Source organism: Fusarium verticillioides, chromosome 7 (genome assembly GCF_000149555.1).
Source record: "Fusarium verticillioides 7600 chromosome 7, whole genome shotgun sequence".
NCBI lineage: Eukaryota > Fungi > Ascomycota > Sordariomycetes > Hypocreales > Nectriaceae > Fusarium > Fusarium verticillioides.
This window is the reverse complement of record NC_031681.1, coordinates 2,109,789-2,128,631: the sequence shown is the minus strand read 5'-3', so window position 1 is coordinate 2,128,631 and position 18,843 is coordinate 2,109,789. Positions and strand designations below refer to the sequence as shown.

General features: G+C 46.7%; 7 protein-coding genes across 8 annotated transcripts; 3 read left to right on the top strand and 4 right to left on the bottom strand.

Moving 5' to 3' along the window:
* Positions 1-1,862: 1,862 nt before the first annotated feature.
* FVEG_11430 (hypothetical protein) lies at positions 1,863-6,112 on the top strand. Its single transcript, XM_018900690.1, has 3 exons — positions 1,863-3,043; positions 3,091-3,541; positions 3,591-6,112. The coding sequence occupies exons 1-3, from the start codon at positions 2,616-2,618 to the stop codon at positions 5,850-5,852; spliced, it is 3,141 nt and encodes a 1,046-aa protein (XP_018759006.1). The 5' UTR covers positions 1,863-2,615; the 3' UTR covers positions 5,853-6,112.
* Positions 6,113-6,254: 142 nt separating this feature from the next.
* FVEG_11429 (DNA (cytosine-5-)-methyltransferase) lies at positions 6,255-10,970 on the bottom strand. 2 transcript variants are annotated; one of them, XM_018900688.1, is made up of 3 exons: positions 10,510-10,970; positions 6,499-10,459; positions 6,266-6,448 (listed from the first exon to the last, which is right to left on the bottom strand). In XM_018900688.1, the coding sequence occupies exons 1-3, from the start codon at positions 10,513-10,515 to the stop codon at positions 6,297-6,299; spliced, it is 4,119 nt and encodes a 1,372-aa protein (XP_018759004.1). In that variant the 5' UTR covers positions 10,516-10,970; the 3' UTR covers positions 6,266-6,296. The 2 variants fall into 2 exon arrangements, with proteins under 2 accessions (XP_018759005.1, XP_018759004.1); XM_018900689.1 differs by having other exon boundaries at positions 6,255-10,459.
* A 195-nt stretch (positions 10,971-11,165) lies between these two features.
* FVEG_11428 (DNA replication regulator SLD2) lies at positions 11,166-12,832 on the bottom strand. Its single transcript, XM_018900687.1, has 2 exons — positions 12,606-12,832; positions 11,166-12,557 (listed from the first exon to the last, which is right to left on the bottom strand). The coding sequence occupies exons 1-2, from the start codon at positions 12,757-12,759 to the stop codon at positions 11,353-11,355; spliced, it is 1,359 nt and encodes a 452-aa protein (XP_018759003.1). The 5' UTR covers positions 12,760-12,832; the 3' UTR covers positions 11,166-11,352.
* Positions 12,833-13,222: 390 nt separating this feature from the next.
* FVEG_17023 (hypothetical protein) lies at positions 13,223-14,296 on the top strand (the record flags this gene model as incomplete). The annotated part of the gene is made up of 1 exon (XM_018906264.1): positions 13,223-14,296. The coding sequence occupies one exon, from the start codon at positions 13,223-13,225 to the stop codon at positions 14,294-14,296; it is 1,074 nt and encodes a 357-aa protein (XP_018759002.1).
* A 422-nt stretch (positions 14,297-14,718) lies between these two features.
* On the top strand, positions 14,719-15,369 carry FVEG_17022 (hypothetical protein; the record flags this gene model as incomplete). Its single annotated transcript, XM_018906263.1, has 1 exon — positions 14,719-15,369. The coding sequence occupies one exon, from the start codon at positions 14,719-14,721 to the stop codon at positions 15,367-15,369; it is 651 nt and encodes a 216-aa protein (XP_018759001.1).
* FVEG_11427 (hypothetical protein) lies at positions 14,942-16,405 on the bottom strand. Its single transcript, XM_018900686.1, has 2 exons — positions 16,164-16,405; positions 14,942-16,116 (listed from the first exon to the last, which is right to left on the bottom strand). The coding sequence occupies exons 1-2, from the start codon at positions 16,226-16,228 to the stop codon at positions 15,441-15,443; spliced, it is 741 nt and encodes a 246-aa protein (XP_018759000.1). The 5' UTR covers positions 16,229-16,405; the 3' UTR covers positions 14,942-15,440.
* A 2,068-nt stretch (positions 16,406-18,473) lies between these two features.
* On the bottom strand, positions 18,474-18,695 carry FVEG_11426 (hypothetical protein; the record flags this gene model as incomplete). The annotated part of the gene is made up of 1 exon (XM_018900685.1): positions 18,474-18,695. One exon carries the CDS (start codon positions 18,693-18,695, stop codon positions 18,474-18,476), a length of 222 nt encoding a protein of 73 aa, XP_018758999.1.
* Positions 18,696-18,843: the final 148 nt, after the last annotated feature.

The window sequence follows — 18,843 nt, the reverse complement described above, 5'->3', positions numbered from 1 at the left end:
GATGAATCTTTCCGATATCGGTGAGGGCGATATTCTTCCCAGAGAAATGTTTCAAGCCATGATATTCAGGTAGACCTTGGAGTAGTCCTAGGGGTTGTGGCACGGGCTAGGTTTAATTGTAGGGTAAGTCCAGCAGCACACCTCGCAAGGCAACAATATCACTGAACAAGCCTTTTAGAAAGAAAAATTACTTTTTAAGGATATGAAAGGGCTTCTTGTGGCGTTCTCATTTGTAGGTTACTCTTTAACGAGCTATGTAGCTGGTGTTAGAATCGAACTGCCCATTGTTGTCAATGAAATTGAAATCTCAAGCGTAAATATCCAGTTGTTGGATAGTGCATGACTGCCCCAGAAATAGTCTGTAGATCTGGGTGCTCCGTGGTCTAGACCCGGCAGTTGAGGCCAGCATTCAGCTAATGCCGTGGGTTCTGTGGGTATAATCGACATCAGATTGCTAAGAGATATAGACAGATCTTCAAGTGAAGTTGAAAATCGTTTGATATTTCGAGTCGAGGCTAAACTTGGAGCCACGTGTGAGCTTATAATCTGGACAATTGGAGGCTGATGCGTGGCAGGGCGATGGTCTAGGTTAGCTCAGTTGATCTGGGCTGACAGATGCATCGCCTCACTCTTGTCCTTGTTAGCCATAGAAGCCAAGGCATCAAGGTATTCGAGGTATAGATGTTGATTTTCAACTATCAGTTGTAGTGGCCACAATAGAGCTTTGAGTCAAATACATGCACAAACAGGCACACAATTTCTCGAATCTTGTACAACTCACTCATCATCTCTGTCTTCACCTCATCACTCAACATGTCCTACTTCAAACTTCTTGTAGTAGGACCCGACGCGTCCAATTCCCTTTGAGGCCCCTCCACTGACTACGGCAAGGCGAACCATCTCCACCGCATCGCCAAACCCTGGCGCGGATAGTGGGCTCTTAGTAGCGTTTAGGCGCTGTGCTTGGCTGGTTTTCGGCCTCCGGTGGACTCATCCACATATCGCCCCCCTCAGGGAACAAAAAGACTTGAGACTTTGGAAGAGGTTGTTAAAATAAAATTGGATAAGGGCCTTGTAAACTAAGGCTAGAGTTACCTGAATATTTTTATCGCTTACCATAGAGGCCCTAAGTTTTCTTGCCCCCCCCCACGGGATGCAGCTCGGCAGCGGCGGGTCTGTGCTGGCACGTTGAGATGATTGATTGGTGCAAGAGTCGTGTTTGGATTCAGCCTTGTTGAGGTTGATAACACGATACTGCCTGGAAGACGGCGGTTGGAGCATCAATAGACGAGTTTAAGCGAGGTGTTTAATGTAGATCATTTCGAGGAGTATTATGAGGGTTTGGTCTGCTGATATTTGAGCGAGAGTGAGTGCAAAACGTGTTTCAGAGAGTCAACAGAATTAGACATTACAGGAGACGTGCATTTAAAGATCAGCGAATTTTGACAGCTACCCGATCTTATACTGGCTATGGACCCCGAAAAACAAGCCCGGAGCCACACAATCAAGGTCCCGTCCCCTGTTCAGCATCAACTGTCAGTGGCAAGTCCTTGCTTGCAGGCAACAGCAGGCAACAGCAGCCAATTGAAGCCTCTCCCCTCAGCTTTATCATCCAATGTGTTATTGTCTCGTGGCAGTGCATGAGGCAGCCGCCGTCTTACAGGGGCGTAGGCGGCAGACATGGGGATATCCGGGGCTCTGTTGAATTGTCCTAGGGAGCTGGGAGCCTAGCCTGGGTAAAGTAGCCCCAGTTTGGCCGGCCGTGTGACTCTTTTCTCTCTCTTCTTGTTGTGTTAACTTAAGCTCTGGTTGAAAGTAACACAGGATTACATAGCTCCATTGTTTTTTCAAGATGTATAAACGTGCATTGTCGAGCTCGAGGTGACCGCAGTGTTGTGTATTTCTGAAACATGGTGGGTTCATAGAGTTATCTTCCATACTGTACAGCTCAAGTTATCATCATATATGTATTTGTTAGCTATCGTACCATGAATGCTAGATACCTACCTAGGTAGGTACCTTATGTATGCTTCCATGCGTTGCGTGCCCGCCAAGGTACAGAACAGACTTTAGGTAGGTACCTCAATGGCACTCTCAAAGTCGGCCCCGTCTTACTCTGTCGTACTCACCTCACCTTGCACATTGATTCCATTGGCTGCCTACATCAAACAACTAAGCAGGCAGCTACCGCCTCAGCCTTAATTTTGAATTTCTCTTCTTCCATTCTCAAACATTCCACATTTTCTCCTCTTCTTCTTTTCTTATCTTTGCAGCGTCTCCTCGATGGTTGCTTGATCGCCTCCCATCTTCAACGAATATCCTCTAGACCGCTTCTCCCATCTCTCGTACCTTTCGTAGGTCTTTATCAGTATCGTCTCCTCGCACGCGATCTCTCTCTCCGTCTCCGTCTCCCTCCCCACCCCCGCTCCGGCTGTCCCATCCGCACATCCGCAGAGCTATCGCCCGGTCCCTGCGTGTTCACCACTTATCTTTGCTTGCTTGCTAGCTCGCTAGCTGATGAGAAACCCTTATTTGGGAGTTGTAGCTTTATCTTAGAGCAAACAAACCAGCTCCAGTGCAATCCAGTTCACCTCTCTTCATTTCAGTGCAATGCAATGATGGAGCTTGAATCTACAGATATCAACTTTTCCGTCACATGGCTGCTTGGTCTCAAGCCAAAATCCACGTATCCTTCATGGGCAAGAGACTTCCTGACCGATGAACCACATTTCCTTGTGAGCCGTCTTCTCGGCCTTCTTCCAACTCGCAAACCCCGCCGCCGCCTGAGAAGGCGGCGCAATCGTTCCAAGACTGTAATTGTACCTGAGGAGCCTCTCAAAGAGGATGGCCAAGATGCAGACGACCAAGACATGGATGGCTTCGGTCTAGGGAAATTATACGGTGATATTCCATACGAAACTGATGATGAATCCGAGTCTGAAGCCGAGGACGCACCTGTGGTGGAAGAGGAGCCACCTGTCTTGGCAGAGCCAGCATTCCTGGAACTGTGCAAGATGATGGAAGATCTCCTGGACGAAATCGAGTAAGTGGCATCGCGGGTGCTTGGAAACATCCACTAATTCGCACCAGAAAATCACAGCAAGATGATACCGACGACTCGGACAACGAATCGATTGACGGTCTAGAACCCGAAGCTTGCCAAGATGAATCCCCATCAAGAATCGAGTGGTTGCGACAGAAGAAGGTGGAAAAGGCAGAGAACAAGTACCTCGACCGAGTTATGTCTCTAACTGGCCTCGAAGAAGTTAAGGCTTTTTTCTTACAAGCAAAGGCGAAAGTCAAGGCCGCTCAGAGGCGGGAGACCGATCTGAAGAAAGAGAACTTTGATGTAGTCTTCACGGGAGGTGAGGGAACAGGCAAGACAATGCTGGCACGCCTCTATGCCAAATACCTGATATCTCTTGGCGTGGTCAAGAAGTCTGGTGTGTTCACTGGAATCAACAGATTTTCGGCATATAACATGTCTAAAACGTCGACTTTGGGCACCATACATAACACAAGCAATACCTGCGGTGGCTGCGTAAGTGAATATCTTATCACCAATGCTAGGGATCGCTAATTTTCTTTAGATTGCCATCATTGACCACGCTCACCTAATGAACAGCGACGATTGCAATCTCTGGAGCCTCTACGTTCGCTCACAAGACCTTCCCGGAAAGATCGTTCTCATTGTAGCCGGCAATGGCGAATGGGGATTGTCAGACTTGATGGGTTACAGTGCTGAGGTTTCCAATCATTTTCCTATCCTGAAGTTGCCAAATTACACAGCAGAAGAGCTACAGATAGTATTCCATGGCCTGATGCGAAAGTGGTTCAAGGGCAAAATGGAAGTCGAGGGCGGCTACGATGGCCTGTATGTCAAGATTCTGATCCGCAGAATCGTTTCAGGGGCCAGCGAAAAGTCATTTGGTAACATCTGGCCAGTCCAAAAGGCATTTGTCGACGCTTGCAGGCGTCAACTTGGGCGCTTTATTCAGGCTCGTAAGACAGGGAACTACCCGGAAGACTTCAAAATGACCAAAGAAGACCTACTAGGTAACAAGCCTTCTCTTGGTCCCGAGAAGAGCCCTGCCTGGAAAGAGCTTCAGCAGCTTGTCGGCTTGGACGATGTTAAGGAGGCAATACTGGCTGTGGTCAACCAAGTCAACCAGAACTATATCCGAGAAATGCGTGGCGACGAACCCTTGCACGTTTCACCAAACCGAGTCTTCCTGGGACCTCCAGGTACCGGCAAAACCACAGTTGCAAAGCTCTATGGTAGAATTCTCGCAGATTTCGGCCTCTTGTCCAAGGGCGATGTCGTCACCAAGACTCCAGCTGATCTTCTCGATCGCTATATTGGAGGATCTGAGAACAACACGCAGGAGGCTCTCCGTGAAGCAAAGGGCAATGTTCTGATCATAGATGATGCCCACATGCTTGACCCGGGCACCAACGGAAGTGCTGGTAGTTCTAAGAATGGTGATTTCAGAGGTGGCATCATAGACACGATTGTCGCAGAGGTAACTGGGGCTGCTGGAGAGGATCGATGTGTTATCCTCTGCGGCTACCCTGATCAAATGAAGGAGTTGTATGCAAATGCTAACCCCGGTCTGGCCCGAAGATTCCCGCTTGATAACGCGTTTGTGTTCGACAACTTCAGCGAGGATACCCTGGGCAAGGTGCTGGACATCAAGTTGGCAAAGGAGAAGCTGGTTGCTACCGACAAGGCCCGCGAGGTCGCTATGGAGGTACTGAAGCGAGCTTCTGTCCGGCCAAACTTTGGCAATGGCGGTGAAGTGGACAATCTTTTATTCAAGGCCATCTCAGCACGTTTCCGTCGCACTGCCAAAGAGCAGAAACTACATGATAAGGATCTTGATCAACTTCCTCTAGAACCTCAGGACTTTGATGCCAACTACGATCGACTATCGCAGGCGGCGACAAACACGCGGGCATTGTTTGACGAGTTTGTAGGCTTCGAGGAAATCATCTCCAAGTTCGAATCGTACCAGTACATGGTGCAAGGTATGCGACTGCGCAATGTTGACCCTCGGCCCTATGTGCCTTTCACCTATGTCTTCAAGGGTCCTCCCGGAACTGGAAAGACATCGACTGCGAGAAAACTTGGCCAGGTATTCTATGACATGGGCCTGATTGCCGCTCCAGATGTCGTTGATGTCTCGGCATCACAGCTTGTCGGTGAATATTGTGGGCAAACTGGCCCCAAAACACGTCGACTGCTCGAATCGGCACTCGGCAAGGTTCTCTTCATAGACGAGGCTTACAGACTCAATGGCGCTCGTGGATCGTTTGCCGAAGAAGCAGTCAGCGAGCTTGTTGACGCTGTGACAAAGCCTCAGTTCGCACGCAAGCTCATCATTGTGTTGGCAGGCTACGAGGAGGACATGGACCGTCTTCTTCGTAGTAACCAGGGTATCAAGAGTCGGTTCGCAACCGAGTTTACCTTCCGTCCCCTTCGATCGGAGCAGTGTATCGAGCAATTACGGCAAGTTGTTGGAAAGGTGGGCATTACTATCCAAGCTACACCAGAGATGGATACCACCACTCGCACATCTTTGTTCTCACTGCTCCAGCGTTTGGGCAACGACAAAGGCTGGGCCAGTGGCCGCAGCATCGAGACCCTTGGTGAGCGACTGATCGGACATATCTTCAAGGAATGCGCCATCAAGGGTTATACTGGCAAGGACCTTACTGTTTCAGGGCGTGAGCTGGTGACTATATTGGGACAGGCATCTGGTGTCCCTTACGCCAGCATTAGGATGCGCGGCGGTCAGGTCCCTATGGGCGCCAAGGTGATGACCCTTAAGGATCTGGAGACATCGGAGTAGAGAATAGAGGGGCAGACGGACAGGACGCGATACTGGAAGAGGTTTTTGAAACATCGATATGATTTTTTCAGCGCTTTACATCGAATCTGGCTATTTTTGGTACGAGAAGGGGTGCATCCAAGAGCAAGGCGATATCAGCATTAGGTTGAATCGGAGTTTTGGAGTAGCATGTTTTCTCTCAACAGTTTATCAACGTTAGCAACTAGCGAGCTACCGTAACGACAGTAATGAATTTTTGAATCACTCTAAAATTGCCTCGATTTACTTGTTGATCATTTGTCACTAACTCTCTTGCTTCCGGGTAATTGTCAATCATTACTCCAGTGTAGAGATATATGGTGGAGGGCTTCTTAACCTCTTAATCAGTATTGGTGAATTGGATTCAGGATGGCCAAGAAAACAATGGATAATGGATCAACTCCATGATGTTCTTATCATTTCTATTCATCCTAGTGTCTTATTTACGCCCACAAAGCAAGCTGTGACAGGCATCTGGTCTCTATGCAAGTCTCCCCATTTCGGAATGCCCACAAGTCTCGAATTCGAATCATAAGTTTGTATGTCCAGGCATCCTTCTATATGTAGTATCTCGAGCTCTGATATTCGTTACAAAACTATTCACCCCTGGTGCTATGCCGCGACCTACTTGATTTGGCACGGCTGGATGCTACAGACGTGGCCCTACTGGGGCTGTTGTATTCGTCTGTCCTGAGCGACTTCGATCCGCGAATCTCAACAGCGATGTGGCTACGCTTAGTAGACGTTTGATGGGGAGTAGGAGGAGTAGATCTCGGTGTGGATGAAACCTGATTGACTCGTGATTCACTTCTGGACTTTCGAGACTGTGAGGTGTTTTCGACAGAGGCTGACTCGGACTCAAGTCTCCTGATATTGGTGATAGGGGAAACCTCGATACCGATACGGGCCGGCACCACAGAAGAAACTGCAGCAGTGGAGGTGTGATGCTCGTCTGCGAGGCTCTGCATCCATGCCTCGCAGAATACAGCACCCAAGCCCACCGCGACCTCACGAGCGACACTGTTGCCAACAATTTGGTACTGGTCACTTGGGATACCCAACAGGACCTCTTCGTCCCTGAACCCCTGCGCTCGTCGCGCCTCCATGACGGTCAAGACGCGAGGCTCATGCCAGTGTAACGTGCGGCCGTTCTTCGCATCGCTCGGACCTTGGGTCTTGACGACTGTCACAAAGAGACGGTCGGGCCGTTGTCGGCCATATGACTGCGAGCTTGGGTTTCCTCGTCCTAAACCTTTATCGGTGCGCTCAGGAAATGCTAGGTGCTCGCTTGGCGTCATTACGCCTGAACCAGCCTTTTTCAGGTCGAGACCATACCAGGCCTTTGCGAAGTTCATGCCCCAGGGTAAAGTTGGGATGAGGTGAATTCTACTTCGCATTAGAGGCGTGATGCCTACAGACACTCGATGGTCGGGGTACGGCACGCATATATCTGGCTTTGAATCATAAACAGGGGGTAGGTCGGCAGTGGAAGCACTCGCAGACACAAAGTCAAATGGTGTAGCAGCCGGAATAGCGCGCTCAGCCATAGGTTCTCCCGTGGGAAGAATACCTAGACTAAGTTTGGGGGTATTTTGCGGGTGGGCATGCGTTTGATATGGTGCATGAGGTAGACGGTGGCCTGGTGCAGCGAAAGCCAGAAACACACGAGAACGACGCTGAGGTGCACCACAGGCAGAAGCATCGAGAAAGAAAAACTGTGCTTGATAGCCCAAGCCTACAATAGCACAAATGAGCTGACTGAACACGTCTTGGTCTCGATTAGCGGTCTTTTGTACGATTCCCGGAACGTTCTCAAGGAGACCGTATCGTGGACGGTACAGGTCCACACACGACGCAAAGGCTGCTACCAACGACTGGTTCTTCCGCTGAGCGGCAGTTGTTTTATCGTTGGTCAGCCGAGAGAAGCCTGGGCAAGGGCTACCTCCTGAGATAAAATCCACATCTCCAATCGGTGGGACATTATCTGAAAAGTCGCCCTCGATGGCAAGACGTTGAAGATCGTCTATAGACCCAAGGAATGGTGATACTTCAGAGGGCCCAGCGGTGTTTGCCATGTAAGTATGAATAGCCTTGGCGTCAAAGTCGTTCGCCCATCGCATCTCGATGGCACCTCCATCTTCTAAGCCACGACCAAAGTTACCACCTCCGCAAAAAAGGTCCAGACCTCGCAGTCGTGGAATAGACTGCGATGGGTCGTAGCCCTGCTGTATAGACGAGGGAGGTTCGGACAGCGCAACATATGACTTCGTTCCAGTTTCATTGTCGTGGAATTGTTCGTGGGTGAAATAGAAAAACCCTCCCACACCGTCACGGTCATACGGCGTTGGTATTGCTTGCCCGTTTTTGAAATAGCGAACGAAACATGGCTCGAGAATGCGCGAACCTTTTACCTCGACAAGCGGCTCGACATAGCTGTACACCAACTCATTGGGTCGAGCTCTGGATGCTGGATCAACTTGGTGTCTTCTTAACAACTTCCGAAACCTGTATATGCCGTTACCTTCCTCCTCATAGAAGGTTAGGAACTCGCAAGGCTCGGACCGACCGCTATCCCTGTTGATCATGACGAGTCGGGTTTCGCCGGGTCGTAACTCCGGCGCCTGAGGAGAGCTCTTGCGCAGATGAATGCAACGAAAATGGTCTTTCTCAAGGGCGACCCAATTTCGTTGTTGGCATATATATGTCTGCCGACAAAAGAACTCGGCTTCAGTCGCTGAAGTCCCCCCAAACTCGACTTGGTGAACCCCTGACACTTCGTCCTCGGAGATCTTGGCTCTGGTATCGCAAGAGCAATGATCCGACAGAAACAGCTCGTTGTTCCAAGGGTACTTCATCAGACCGCACAGGGTGTCTACGGGTCGATAGTACCAAATCACATCGAGAGTTCTCTGGCCGCGCTTGTTGACACGCACGCGCTGTACCAAGGCGAACCATCGGTCAACGTCGTCAAACCCATGCGCAACGTCACGTCGCCATTGTGTACCAGATCCCTCGGCATCTCGTTGGATCGAGATTGTGTCTCCTCCTCGAATCGCTCGAATCTGCTTTTTTCCAGCCATTGTTATGGTCTTACCCCTGTCATGAACTGGCACTGGGAATTCCAGATGGCGTTGCTTTATCAGTGCATTTCGTAAAGACTGAGTAGTCTCACTCAAAGGAATGGCCTTGAGACGGTCCCCGAATGGCTGGTGACTGAAACAGTCGTAAATGTATTGGGTAACGACAGTATCTGTGTCTTCGCCAGGCCCAATCTTTGGGTGCGGTTTGTATCGCGTGAACTCCCATACCTCGGCCCAGATAACGTGCTTGTATGTTTTTCTATGCCCAAGAACACCGATCGCTTCCTTGTGTAAAAACGCAATATTGGCCACAATCGCCGTCCTGAAATCATTGTTTACGTGCTGCCTCTTCCACAAGATGAATTCTGGTGCATGGCTGTGCATTTTCGCTAGCCAAATGCTGAAGTTTGATCTGAAATGGAAGATCGTAACTTGGCCGCCTTCCTCCCCCTTGAACTTGAGGTAATCCACGAAATGCTTTGCGAGATCCGCAACCCACAAGAACGGGTTAAAGAAACGACGATATTCCTTGGCAGGAGTATTCAACCGGTAGTATATCTCACGTTCTGTGTTTAACACTGACCGCACCCAGATTTTGTCTTTGACAGTGTGCTTTGATAGTGTACTGTAGTTCTCAATCGGCAATGCGCTGATTTCCACTCGATGAACGTAGAAAACAGTATTACCAACACTCAGCTTTCCGTCAAAGAAGACAGTATTGAAGCCATGTTTTGTGTGGAGGTGGTGGAGGGAGCACATCTCCTGACCGTATCTTTGACGATCGGAATAGACTGAAAAATCGTCAAGTTGGAACTCAACGAAATCGTCATAGTAGATACCCTGACCGGCCTTTTCAGCCACCTCGAGCAGTCGAGCAACAGCCTCACGTTCCTTAAGGACTGGGACACCCGGTTCGAATGGTTCGTAATACGACCTTGGTACCAAGAGCAGACTCTCTGGGAATTCAACGCGCATATTCGTGCTGACAGGGACGTCTGGCGTCTGTTCCAATGTAACGTCTTCTTGTTCCACTACCTCAGCCGAAGGACCTGCGTCTGCATCACCAAATTCAAGATCAGGATCTACAGCCTCTATGACACACGACTCTGGGAGTTCAGGCATTTCCGGGTAGGTGTCTGCGAAAAAGGGTTCGGGACTTGAGACGTATTTAGGAGGGCTTTGGGTGATAGAGCTAGGGGACAGGTCGACTTGTTGCATGACACTTATGTGCTCTGCATCTGCATCTGCCTCTTCCTCCTCCGCTTCCTCCATCTCCCCAAACTTGGTCCACATTTTAGGTGCATCATGACTGGTAGTGGTGGTGGTGGTTGCATGAGGCTCCCTCGCAGCAAGGGTGTCTTCAAACACACCGTCGAAGTCGCCATCGTGATCTGTGAGCCAATCAATGTCCGGGTCCTCGAACCCCTCTAGAGTAAGATCGATAACATTATCTTGGTTCTGGAACTCATCCAACGTTAGATCGACAACCTCATCGTCAAGGTCGATATGCTAGTTAGCGTCAGCAACCGAGTCATTCTGTGTGTGAGATGCAACCTTACGGGCATATTGAAGGATAAGGCTTATGTCGCTGCATGCTCAAACGTAATCAAAATAATGGACCATTGTATGCGAAAAACTCGATTGAAAGACAAACACCAAGCAGTCTACACCTCCCGTATCATCATTTGATGAGTACAACAGGCCTAACAATACCAAGAGGATCACATGTAGATAGGCCCGGCTTTGTGCGTAGGAACAATGAGAAAGCAAAATAAAGAAAGTCAAGACGCGAATAGGAATCGTTGAAAGCCTCAATTTCAAGGCGGCCAAGTGTGATTACAAAGTCGCGAAGCGCTCGAGGTGTTCGTTGTATGCAAAAGGAGGGTTGATTTAGGTGAAAAGGAGCGTGTATCAGAGTGTTTTATGAAGGGAGAGAGCAGAAGAAGTCGAAGCGAGACGATTGTGTGTGTTTATTGTGTTCGAGTTTCTTTGTTCGATCTTCGAGGCCACTCAGTCAGTGAATCAATCTTGTCATAAAGGCTTGAGGTTCGGCAGCTGGGAGTGAGGATGCGCTAAACCTGAACAATCCGCAGCCCCACATCTGCAACCTTCTGGCAAGAACTCCATCTTCTATGCTTTTCATAGGTACCTATAAGAAGAAAAGATATGGAGTAGAGACAAATAATTTCAGTATGATACACAAGGTTAGAAATCATATGAGCAAAACGAGTCCCAGAGACTCTCAATTCATTTCCAGCTTGAACGCTCATCTACGCTGAACTGGACAATGTAACAACTAACTTCTCCTTGCCCGTTGGTATAGTCTACTGCACATGCCTCGAATCAGAACGCCATGCAATGCATCTCATTATAACCCTCTTGCCCATGGCCAAAATGATTCATCATCTTCGTCGTCGGAATCTACTGTTGAATCCAGGACCACCCTTTGCTCCGTGGTTCCTAAGCTTCAGCCGTTGGAAGTTTGCGTGAGCTAGCTCATTGACCTTTCGCGCGGCCTTCCTCACAGTGCCTTCCTTCTTCTGTGTGGGCTTCTTCTCCTTTACTTCCTCAAAATCAGATCCAGCATCTTCACCACCAGCTTGCGTTTCATCGTTCTCAATATCACTCTGAGGGTTCTCTCCCATGTTTTCCGGTCGCTTGGTTCGAGTTGGCCGCATCTTGACCATTCTTGTAGTTCGCTTCTGGCCCTTCTTCTTGTACACTCTAGTCGGGTTACCCTCTTCCTCCACTGGGCTGTCATACAAGGCTTCATCATCGAAACCGCCAAGTGGTAATTGCCGTGCCTGAGTGTCCTCAACAAGAATATCATGCTTTGGCTTAGACGGGAATAGCGTCTTGGGTCTCGGTTCACCCATTCCTTCTTCTTCAGCATCACGCAATGCATCCAAATCGTCGTCCAATTTCTCCTCTTCCACCTTTCGGAGACTCGCCACAATTTCACTGAGACCTCGTGTGAAAGGTTTGCGCGGTAGCCGTAGGGGTGCTGGGGCATCAAAATCGCCATTTTCGTCAAGAACTGGTAGAGTATTGCGCTTCAAGAAGGCGGGTGTATCGAATTGGAGTTTCGAGACCGAAGAGGGCGTAACGGCATCCTTGTTTCCATCCTTATTCTTCAGCGGGGTCATGAAGTGGTTTAGTCTTTGTCGTTTACTAGATGACATAGGGGTTCGGCCAAGCCTTTCGTTCTCCTCGTCATCCATGGTAGCTGATCGTTTGCTCGGAGTTGCATTGACCTTTCGTGCGGACCCTGATCTGGCCGCAGAATCTTGTTTCGACGGTGTTCCTAGCTCTTTCTCTACTAATAAGTCAAAGAGGCCAAGCACGCGACCATCTCTTTGTGGTGTCGGTCCGACTGAGGTTACCGACGCGGGACTGAATAGTTTTCGCGATATGGCTGGTGTGTTCATGAATTCCTCATCATGGTCTTGTGTACGGTTCTTGGAGGGAGTCTGAATGTTTTTGGTGCGTTTGGTGGGCGTTTGTGCCGGTAGAGTATCAGATTTCCGCTTCCTGGGTTCATTTGAGGGAGGTGGGATTTTGCCCGAGAGTATATCTCGAACCTTGTTATACTGTTTATATTTCAATGCTGTGCAATGGTTAGCAGATTGGTACCTTTTTTGTTCTAAAGACCTACCGATATCTTGGTTGGCCTTGATGTCCTCTCTTCCTGGCTTCGTGCCCTCGTGTGTCTTTGCCCATTCTGTCTCCCAAGTCTTCAAGTCGATTCGCAGTTGCTGTGATTGACTTTCATAAGCTGCCCTCAAGTTTTCGTCCATTGCTATAGCCATGAAATCTTTTATTCGTATGTGAGTTTTATGAGAAAATCGGAATTTGGAAGAAACATGCAAGAAACAATGGCCATGAGGGAAAGTGGAATTGATGAGTGTCGCGATTGCAGATAAAACGCGTCGGGTCTGTTAGACGGATCCCTTCGCAACTGCCAATGCGGGACGCGAACCACTCAACGCGAAAATGGGTCTCACGTCATGGCAGTTGCAGGGGAAGGTGCGGAACATATGTGGACAGAGCTAACGGGCCCACCCCGCTCCGAACTTTGGTACGTATGTAGTTCCAGACCCCCACCTCCACTGAATCAAGTCCATTTCTAATTCATCGTTCATCATCTTCTTTTCATCACTACACCAAAACGATAACTTCTCATCTTCGCTTTCTTATCTTGGTATTTTGAATACACTACCACTTGCGCACCAGGTGGCCAGCCCTATTGCGCCTCTAATCCCCCATTTCGCTATGGCAACAGACCAAAAGACAAACGATCTCCAACGTCAAGTCTTACAAAGCACCCTCGACGAAGTAGCGACCAGGCAAGAAGACGCCACTGACTGCTGCGTCATCTGCCTCGAAAGCATTTCTGAAGCCTGTGAGGCTGTTCCTTGTCAACACAGAAACTTTGATTATCTCTGCCTTCTCAGCTGGCTGGAGCAATCACCGAAGTGCCCGCTCTGCAAAGCTGTCATCTCACAAGTTCGCTACGGCCTCGATGAACCTGTCACAAAGACATACACCGTACCCGATCCCGCGCCCCGAACACCACACATTGGATATTCAAGTCTTGCGCCCCATCTTCGTCCCCGCCGGCTTCACTTTCACCATCGTCCATATCTCCCTCGACCACGATACGTCACCGCCAGCTCGAGTCCTTCAGATGAGATCGCGAAGCGGAGGGATGTGTATCGCCACAACAGATACTCTAAACATGTTGGGTCGAATCGCGTGTCTCGATACCGCGAACTGACCCCAGCAGCCTTTTGCTCAGATAGCGACTTAGTCTCTCGCGCACGAATGTGGATTCGTCGAGAGCTGCAAGTGTTTTCCTTCTTGAACCCCGATGCCGACCAGACAGAACCAGGACCCGATGGAAATTCACAGAGAGACGCAATTTCCAGAAGGAGAGCAAATAATGCTGAGTTTCTCCTCGAATACATTATTGCCATTTTGAAAACCGTGGATATCATGGGCAGCGCTGGCCAAGCCGAGCAGATGATTTCGGATTTTCTGGGTCGAGACAGCACGCGCCTCTTCTTGCACGAGCTAAGAGCATGGCTTAGAAGTCCATATATAAAGCTTGAGGACTGGGATGGGGCTGTCCAATACGACTTATCTGCACCAAGCAGCCCTAGATCTGAATCTGGAGGGATCGGCAGTTCAGGGCAAGCTCAACGCCAGTCTAAGAATGTTGGCGCGCATAATTGGGACACACCACGAAGACAGGGAGACTTTTATTGTCCTTGTCCTGGGGGCCGATCGCAACGAGCCCGAGAAGTGCATAGACGCGAACCATACGGAAGACCACATAGAGATTAGTCAGGCATGATAGAGTGTTGGGGCCTGGATAAGTCAAGATAGAATATCATACCCGGAGAGCAATCTCCACTGAATGAATAAGGAATTGCATTGCTACTAGATGTGTTTGGAACAATCTGGGGTTTACTACAAGCTTGCGGTGATATCATCCATAGCTTACGAAGCAGATCTCCTTGGTGGGCGGAATTCCGCCCAATTTGATGGGGCTACCTTATGCTTGGTTTCTCCTGAAAGTTCAGACAAAGATGGCGTCGAGAACAAGCACTTAAAAATCGGGGTTGATCAAAGGTCGTCCGTCTCGGGTGTATTTTACACCCGATCCCAGCTCGAACTGCTCTTATATCTTTCCGTCATATCTCTCCCATCCAGTTCAATATCTCATCCCTGATTCTCTACATTTATCACAAACAAAAGCTGCCATAATGCCTACGATCTCTATAACCGTCATATCAGACCCGGTTTGCCCCTGGTGTTTCATCGGCGCCCTCCGTTTGTCCCGCGCCATAGCTCTCTATCTCAAAACTGTCTCTTCAACCGACACTATCACCACCAAATGGCATGCTTACCAGCTGGATCCCAATACACCCACGCAGCCCCTCATCACGAAGATAGCCTCAAAATGGGGAGAGGACCAAGTACCCTCAGTCAAAGCTCGCCTCAATGGTATTGCCAAACAAGAGGGGGTGGAGTTCAACTTCAACTCTACGATTGGCAATACCAGAGATGCGCATCGGTTGGAGAAGTTGGGGCGCATTAGGGGCAAGGAGACAGAGGTTGCGCTGGAGATTATGAGGATGTATTTCCTAGATGGCGGAGATATCACTAGTAAAGAGGATTTAGTGACCGCAGCGGTTAAGGCGGGCCTTGAGAGGGACGAAGCACGGGAGTGGTTGGATGATGATGATGGAGGTGAGGAGGTTGACAATGAGGTTCGTGAGATGCAAGAGAAGGGCATAAGGGGCGTACCACGGTATATCATCAATGATAAGTATACCGTTGATGGAGCGGAGGATGTTGGAGATATTCTTGAAAAGCTCGTTATGGCGAGAGAAGACCGGCTTGCTAAGAATTAGGGGACATATCTCCCCGTGTTATAGACCGTCGAATGCTATGTTCAAGATTTTCATATCTCATAAGGGTATCATCACATTCTCATCAAATCACCAAGATCCTTCTCCATCTGCCTCAGCCTCACCTGCAACTCCCTCTTCTTAACCTCCATCTCCTTCGCCGCCTCCTCCTCCCTTCTCAAGTCATCCTCCGTCCAAACTTCACCCTCTTCTTCTTCCTCTTCTTCCTCATCATACCACTCTCTGTGATCTAGACTCGCCAACTGTTCTGCTTGCTCCGCGACGCGCGCTTCGTAATATGCCGCTGTGTTCTTCCCATGTGCATGTTTACTCCTCAACGCAGCGATGCGCTCCCTCGCTCCGGGGAGTTCGTATACACCACAGAGCTTTTCTGCGCCGCGCAAAAGGACATTTACATCGACATCGCCTTTTCGATCTGATTCTCCGCGCCGTAGTTCTTCATGCATTTGACCGCCCAAGACAGCTGCTACGGCCGTTTGTCGTCGAGGATGGGTGCCAGTGCGGGGTGGAGGTCCTGTAGTGACTTCGCCCGAGGCTACATTAAAGACAGTTTGTCGTCGACCCGAGGACTTTTTCTTCTCTGGCTCTGTGGGTTTGAGAATTGTTGAGGGTGGAGGAGGTGGTGGGACGGAGAAGAGGGCGCGTTCGTGCGGTTCCGTATCACGGATGAGAGATGTGATGTCATGATTTGAGAGGAGGGCGTTGGTGAAGATCTTAGGAGGGGGGAACCTAAGTCAAGTTAGCGATTGGAACAGAAGGAAGTGTGTGCTGCCTACGGTAGAGAGTCAATTCCCTGGCAGGAATAGCCAATTTGTTCGAGGTGCGCAGAGATGAGCGACATGGTGGGCGTGGTCGTCGTTCGATTCTCGTACTAATAAAAGTTCTATATTCTGGATATACGAAGAAACCACAAAATGCACAGTGCGTGTCCAACTTATCCGAGCGGAGGAGGATGGCCTCAAAGTAGCGAGTTGGTGATAGACGATAGGTAGCTTCTGTTGCCGATAGTGGTGGAATTTCAAAACAATCGAGGGACACGGGCAGCTCTTATCGATAACCACACCCACATTACAATCACTTACACGCCAACTTCTAACGTAGGGTAGGTACCTTTACCTAGGTATTGATCATCAACCTAACAATTAGACTAAAATTATGGTCCAAAAGTATCTAAACACCCCACCCTATAGGAACTTAATTACTTTAATAGTAATAACTTTATATATATATAATTAATTTAATTTAAATCTAATAATAATATACTATATATTATTTTAATTGCTAGATTTTTCTCTTTAATATTTTATATACTAACCCTATACCTAAATATAAGTATTAAGTTAGTAAAGAAGTGAGTTAATTAGGCAGTTAATTTACTCTAGTATTATTACTGCCTATACTAATTTAATATATTTAATTAACTTTACTTAATTAGACTTATCATTTTTTATAAGCTTTAATTAAGGGAATATTTTCTTAATATTAAGCTTTAATTACTTCTAAATATACTTTATTAAGTTAAGATCTAGACTATAAGTAGGCTAGTTAATTTAAAATATTTTATATTTTAATAGCTAGTTTATTATAGACTTTAAGGTATATATATAGGTATTATTTTATTAGAAATAGTAAAAATTAGTCTAGATAGGAAGTAAACCTTCTATTAATACCTTCTAATAACTTAAAGAAGTATATCCTTTTCTTCTAGCAGTTTAATTATAGATTATAATAATAATATTAGATTTATTGCCTCTTTAAATTACTCTTTAAATTATAATTAATAATTATAACTTTCTATAAACTATTATATTAACTAATTCCTTTATAAGCTTCTTATAAGGCTTCTTAAAGACCTAGCTATATTTATAATTTAGTTATAATTAAATTAATAATTTATTACTAAAAATAGTCTAAAGGTATTATTAATTAAGTAAAAGATTTTTAATTAGTATTTATTAATAAACTTTAAAATAATATACCTTTAGTAATTTATTAATATCTTTTCTTTAAGCTTAATACTATAAAAACTACTATCTTACTATTTCTTTAAATAGTAGTATATGCTATATAGCCTTCTATTTATAACTATAATAAAGTCTTATAACTTAATATATAGTTATTTATAAGATATTATTATCTAGATAATTAATAAGTAATTTATATATAATCCTATAGTTATATTTTAATATAAGTAGTATATATTAAATCTGCTAAACTATAAGTTTCTTAAAATACCTAGATTTTTATTTTTTATTTAAGGTTTAGTAAGTTTTCTAATATTAAAAAATATTAAAGATAGTAGTAAGTAAATATCTAGCCTTATCTATAATATTATAATATAACCTCCTGCTTTCTATAGCTTAAATAATAAGAGCCTTAGCTACTTTACTAAAATCCTAACCTTTTTAGCGCCTAGTATATATAATAGATAAAATTCTATTCTTTTATAATATATTTTATTAAAGTTATAGATAATTAAAGAAAATAGATAAGTTTACTTTTATAGTAGTAGATTATATGTTAGCGGGGCAGCGTTCAGATACTTTTGGACCATAATTTTAGCTAACGTTAGTATGTTGCAAGAGCCATAGATGTTGGCCCATCCAAAAACTCACTATATCTCATCTGTTCTATATCAGTTGTGGGGAAATTCTTGCATACCAGTCACGTATCTGGGGATAGCATTCATGATTGCAATCAACACCAACATCAAGAGTAGCTTCATGAACCCAAAAGACTTAACAATATATGCCCAGATAAATTATACGACCGAGCTCTACTAGAGTTCAGATTTCTGCAGGTCCTGATCTTCCAGAGTGCTGTTCGAGCATCACGACCCTCGGTACATCAACAACGACAAGACTTTTCACTTACACAGTCGAAGACAGGAACTGCGAGGATATGCAAGACTGATGATCTAATGCTCTGGCTCCAAAGAAGCTGGAGTTAGTGGCATCAAGCGATGCCATCTTAGCAGTTTGAGGTGAAAAGCCATCGATCGTTAGCACTTATGCAACAATTCATTGCCACTACATAAAAGGGTGAGGAAGAAACTCTCAGTGTGTCCCATTTCTTCTAGAATTGCTTCAATCGTGATGATAAATGCCAAACGCTTTCATGTTGTCTGCCAGACTTATATCCATGTCTCCTCCGCATATATATGATGATCTTCTGTGCTCAAATATCATGCCCATCTTTATATCTTCAATAAACAAATTCGACATATCGTAACAGTCTAAAGGTATCCCTGTGAAATCCAAATGTGACAATTCCGTATTCGGCCTGGATGCAAATTCTATGCAAAACATGCAATTTCATTTCTCTGATCAAATGGTCTCCTCAACCTTCAATATCCGTACCTGCCCATTGCATAACTGATCATGGGATTCAGGTAAGGCGAACACAATCAATGGTTCACCGTTGCCCAAACCCCGGTAGACTCAGGGGCTGGTCGGT

Bases quoted from the DNA above. Each gene is read 5' to 3' on its own strand.
- FVEG_11430 (XM_018900690.1), top strand. From the start codon at position 2,616: ATGATGGAGCTTGAATCTACAGATATCAACTTTTCCGTCACATGGCTG. The intron at 3,044-3,090 runs GTAAGTGGCATC...AATTCGCACCAG, and splicing joins GATCTCCTGGACGAAATCGA to AAAATCACAGCAAGATGATA. The intron at 3,542-3,590 runs GTAAGTGAATAT...AATTTTCTTTAG, and splicing joins GCAATACCTGCGGTGGCTGC to ATTGCCATCATTGACCACGC.
- FVEG_11429 (XM_018900688.1), bottom strand. The intron at 6,449-6,498 runs GTAGGTCGCGGC...AACGAATATCAG, and splicing joins ATCCAGCCGTGCCAAATCAA to AGCTCGAGATACTACATATA.
- FVEG_11428 (XM_018900687.1), bottom strand. From the start codon at position 12,759: ATGGCTATAGCAATGGACGAAAACTTGAGGGCAGCTTATGAAAGTCAA. The intron at 12,558-12,605 runs GTAGGTCTTTAG...ACCATTGCACAG, and splicing joins CAAGGCCAACCAAGATATCG to CATTGAAATATAAACAGTAT.
- FVEG_11427 (XM_018900686.1), bottom strand. From the start codon at position 16,228: ATGTCGCTCATCTCTGCGCACCTCGAACAAATTGGCTATTCCTGCCAG. The intron at 16,117-16,163 runs GTAGGCAGCACA...AACTTGACTTAG, and splicing joins CAGGGAATTGACTCTCTACC to GTTCCCCCCTCCTAAGATCT.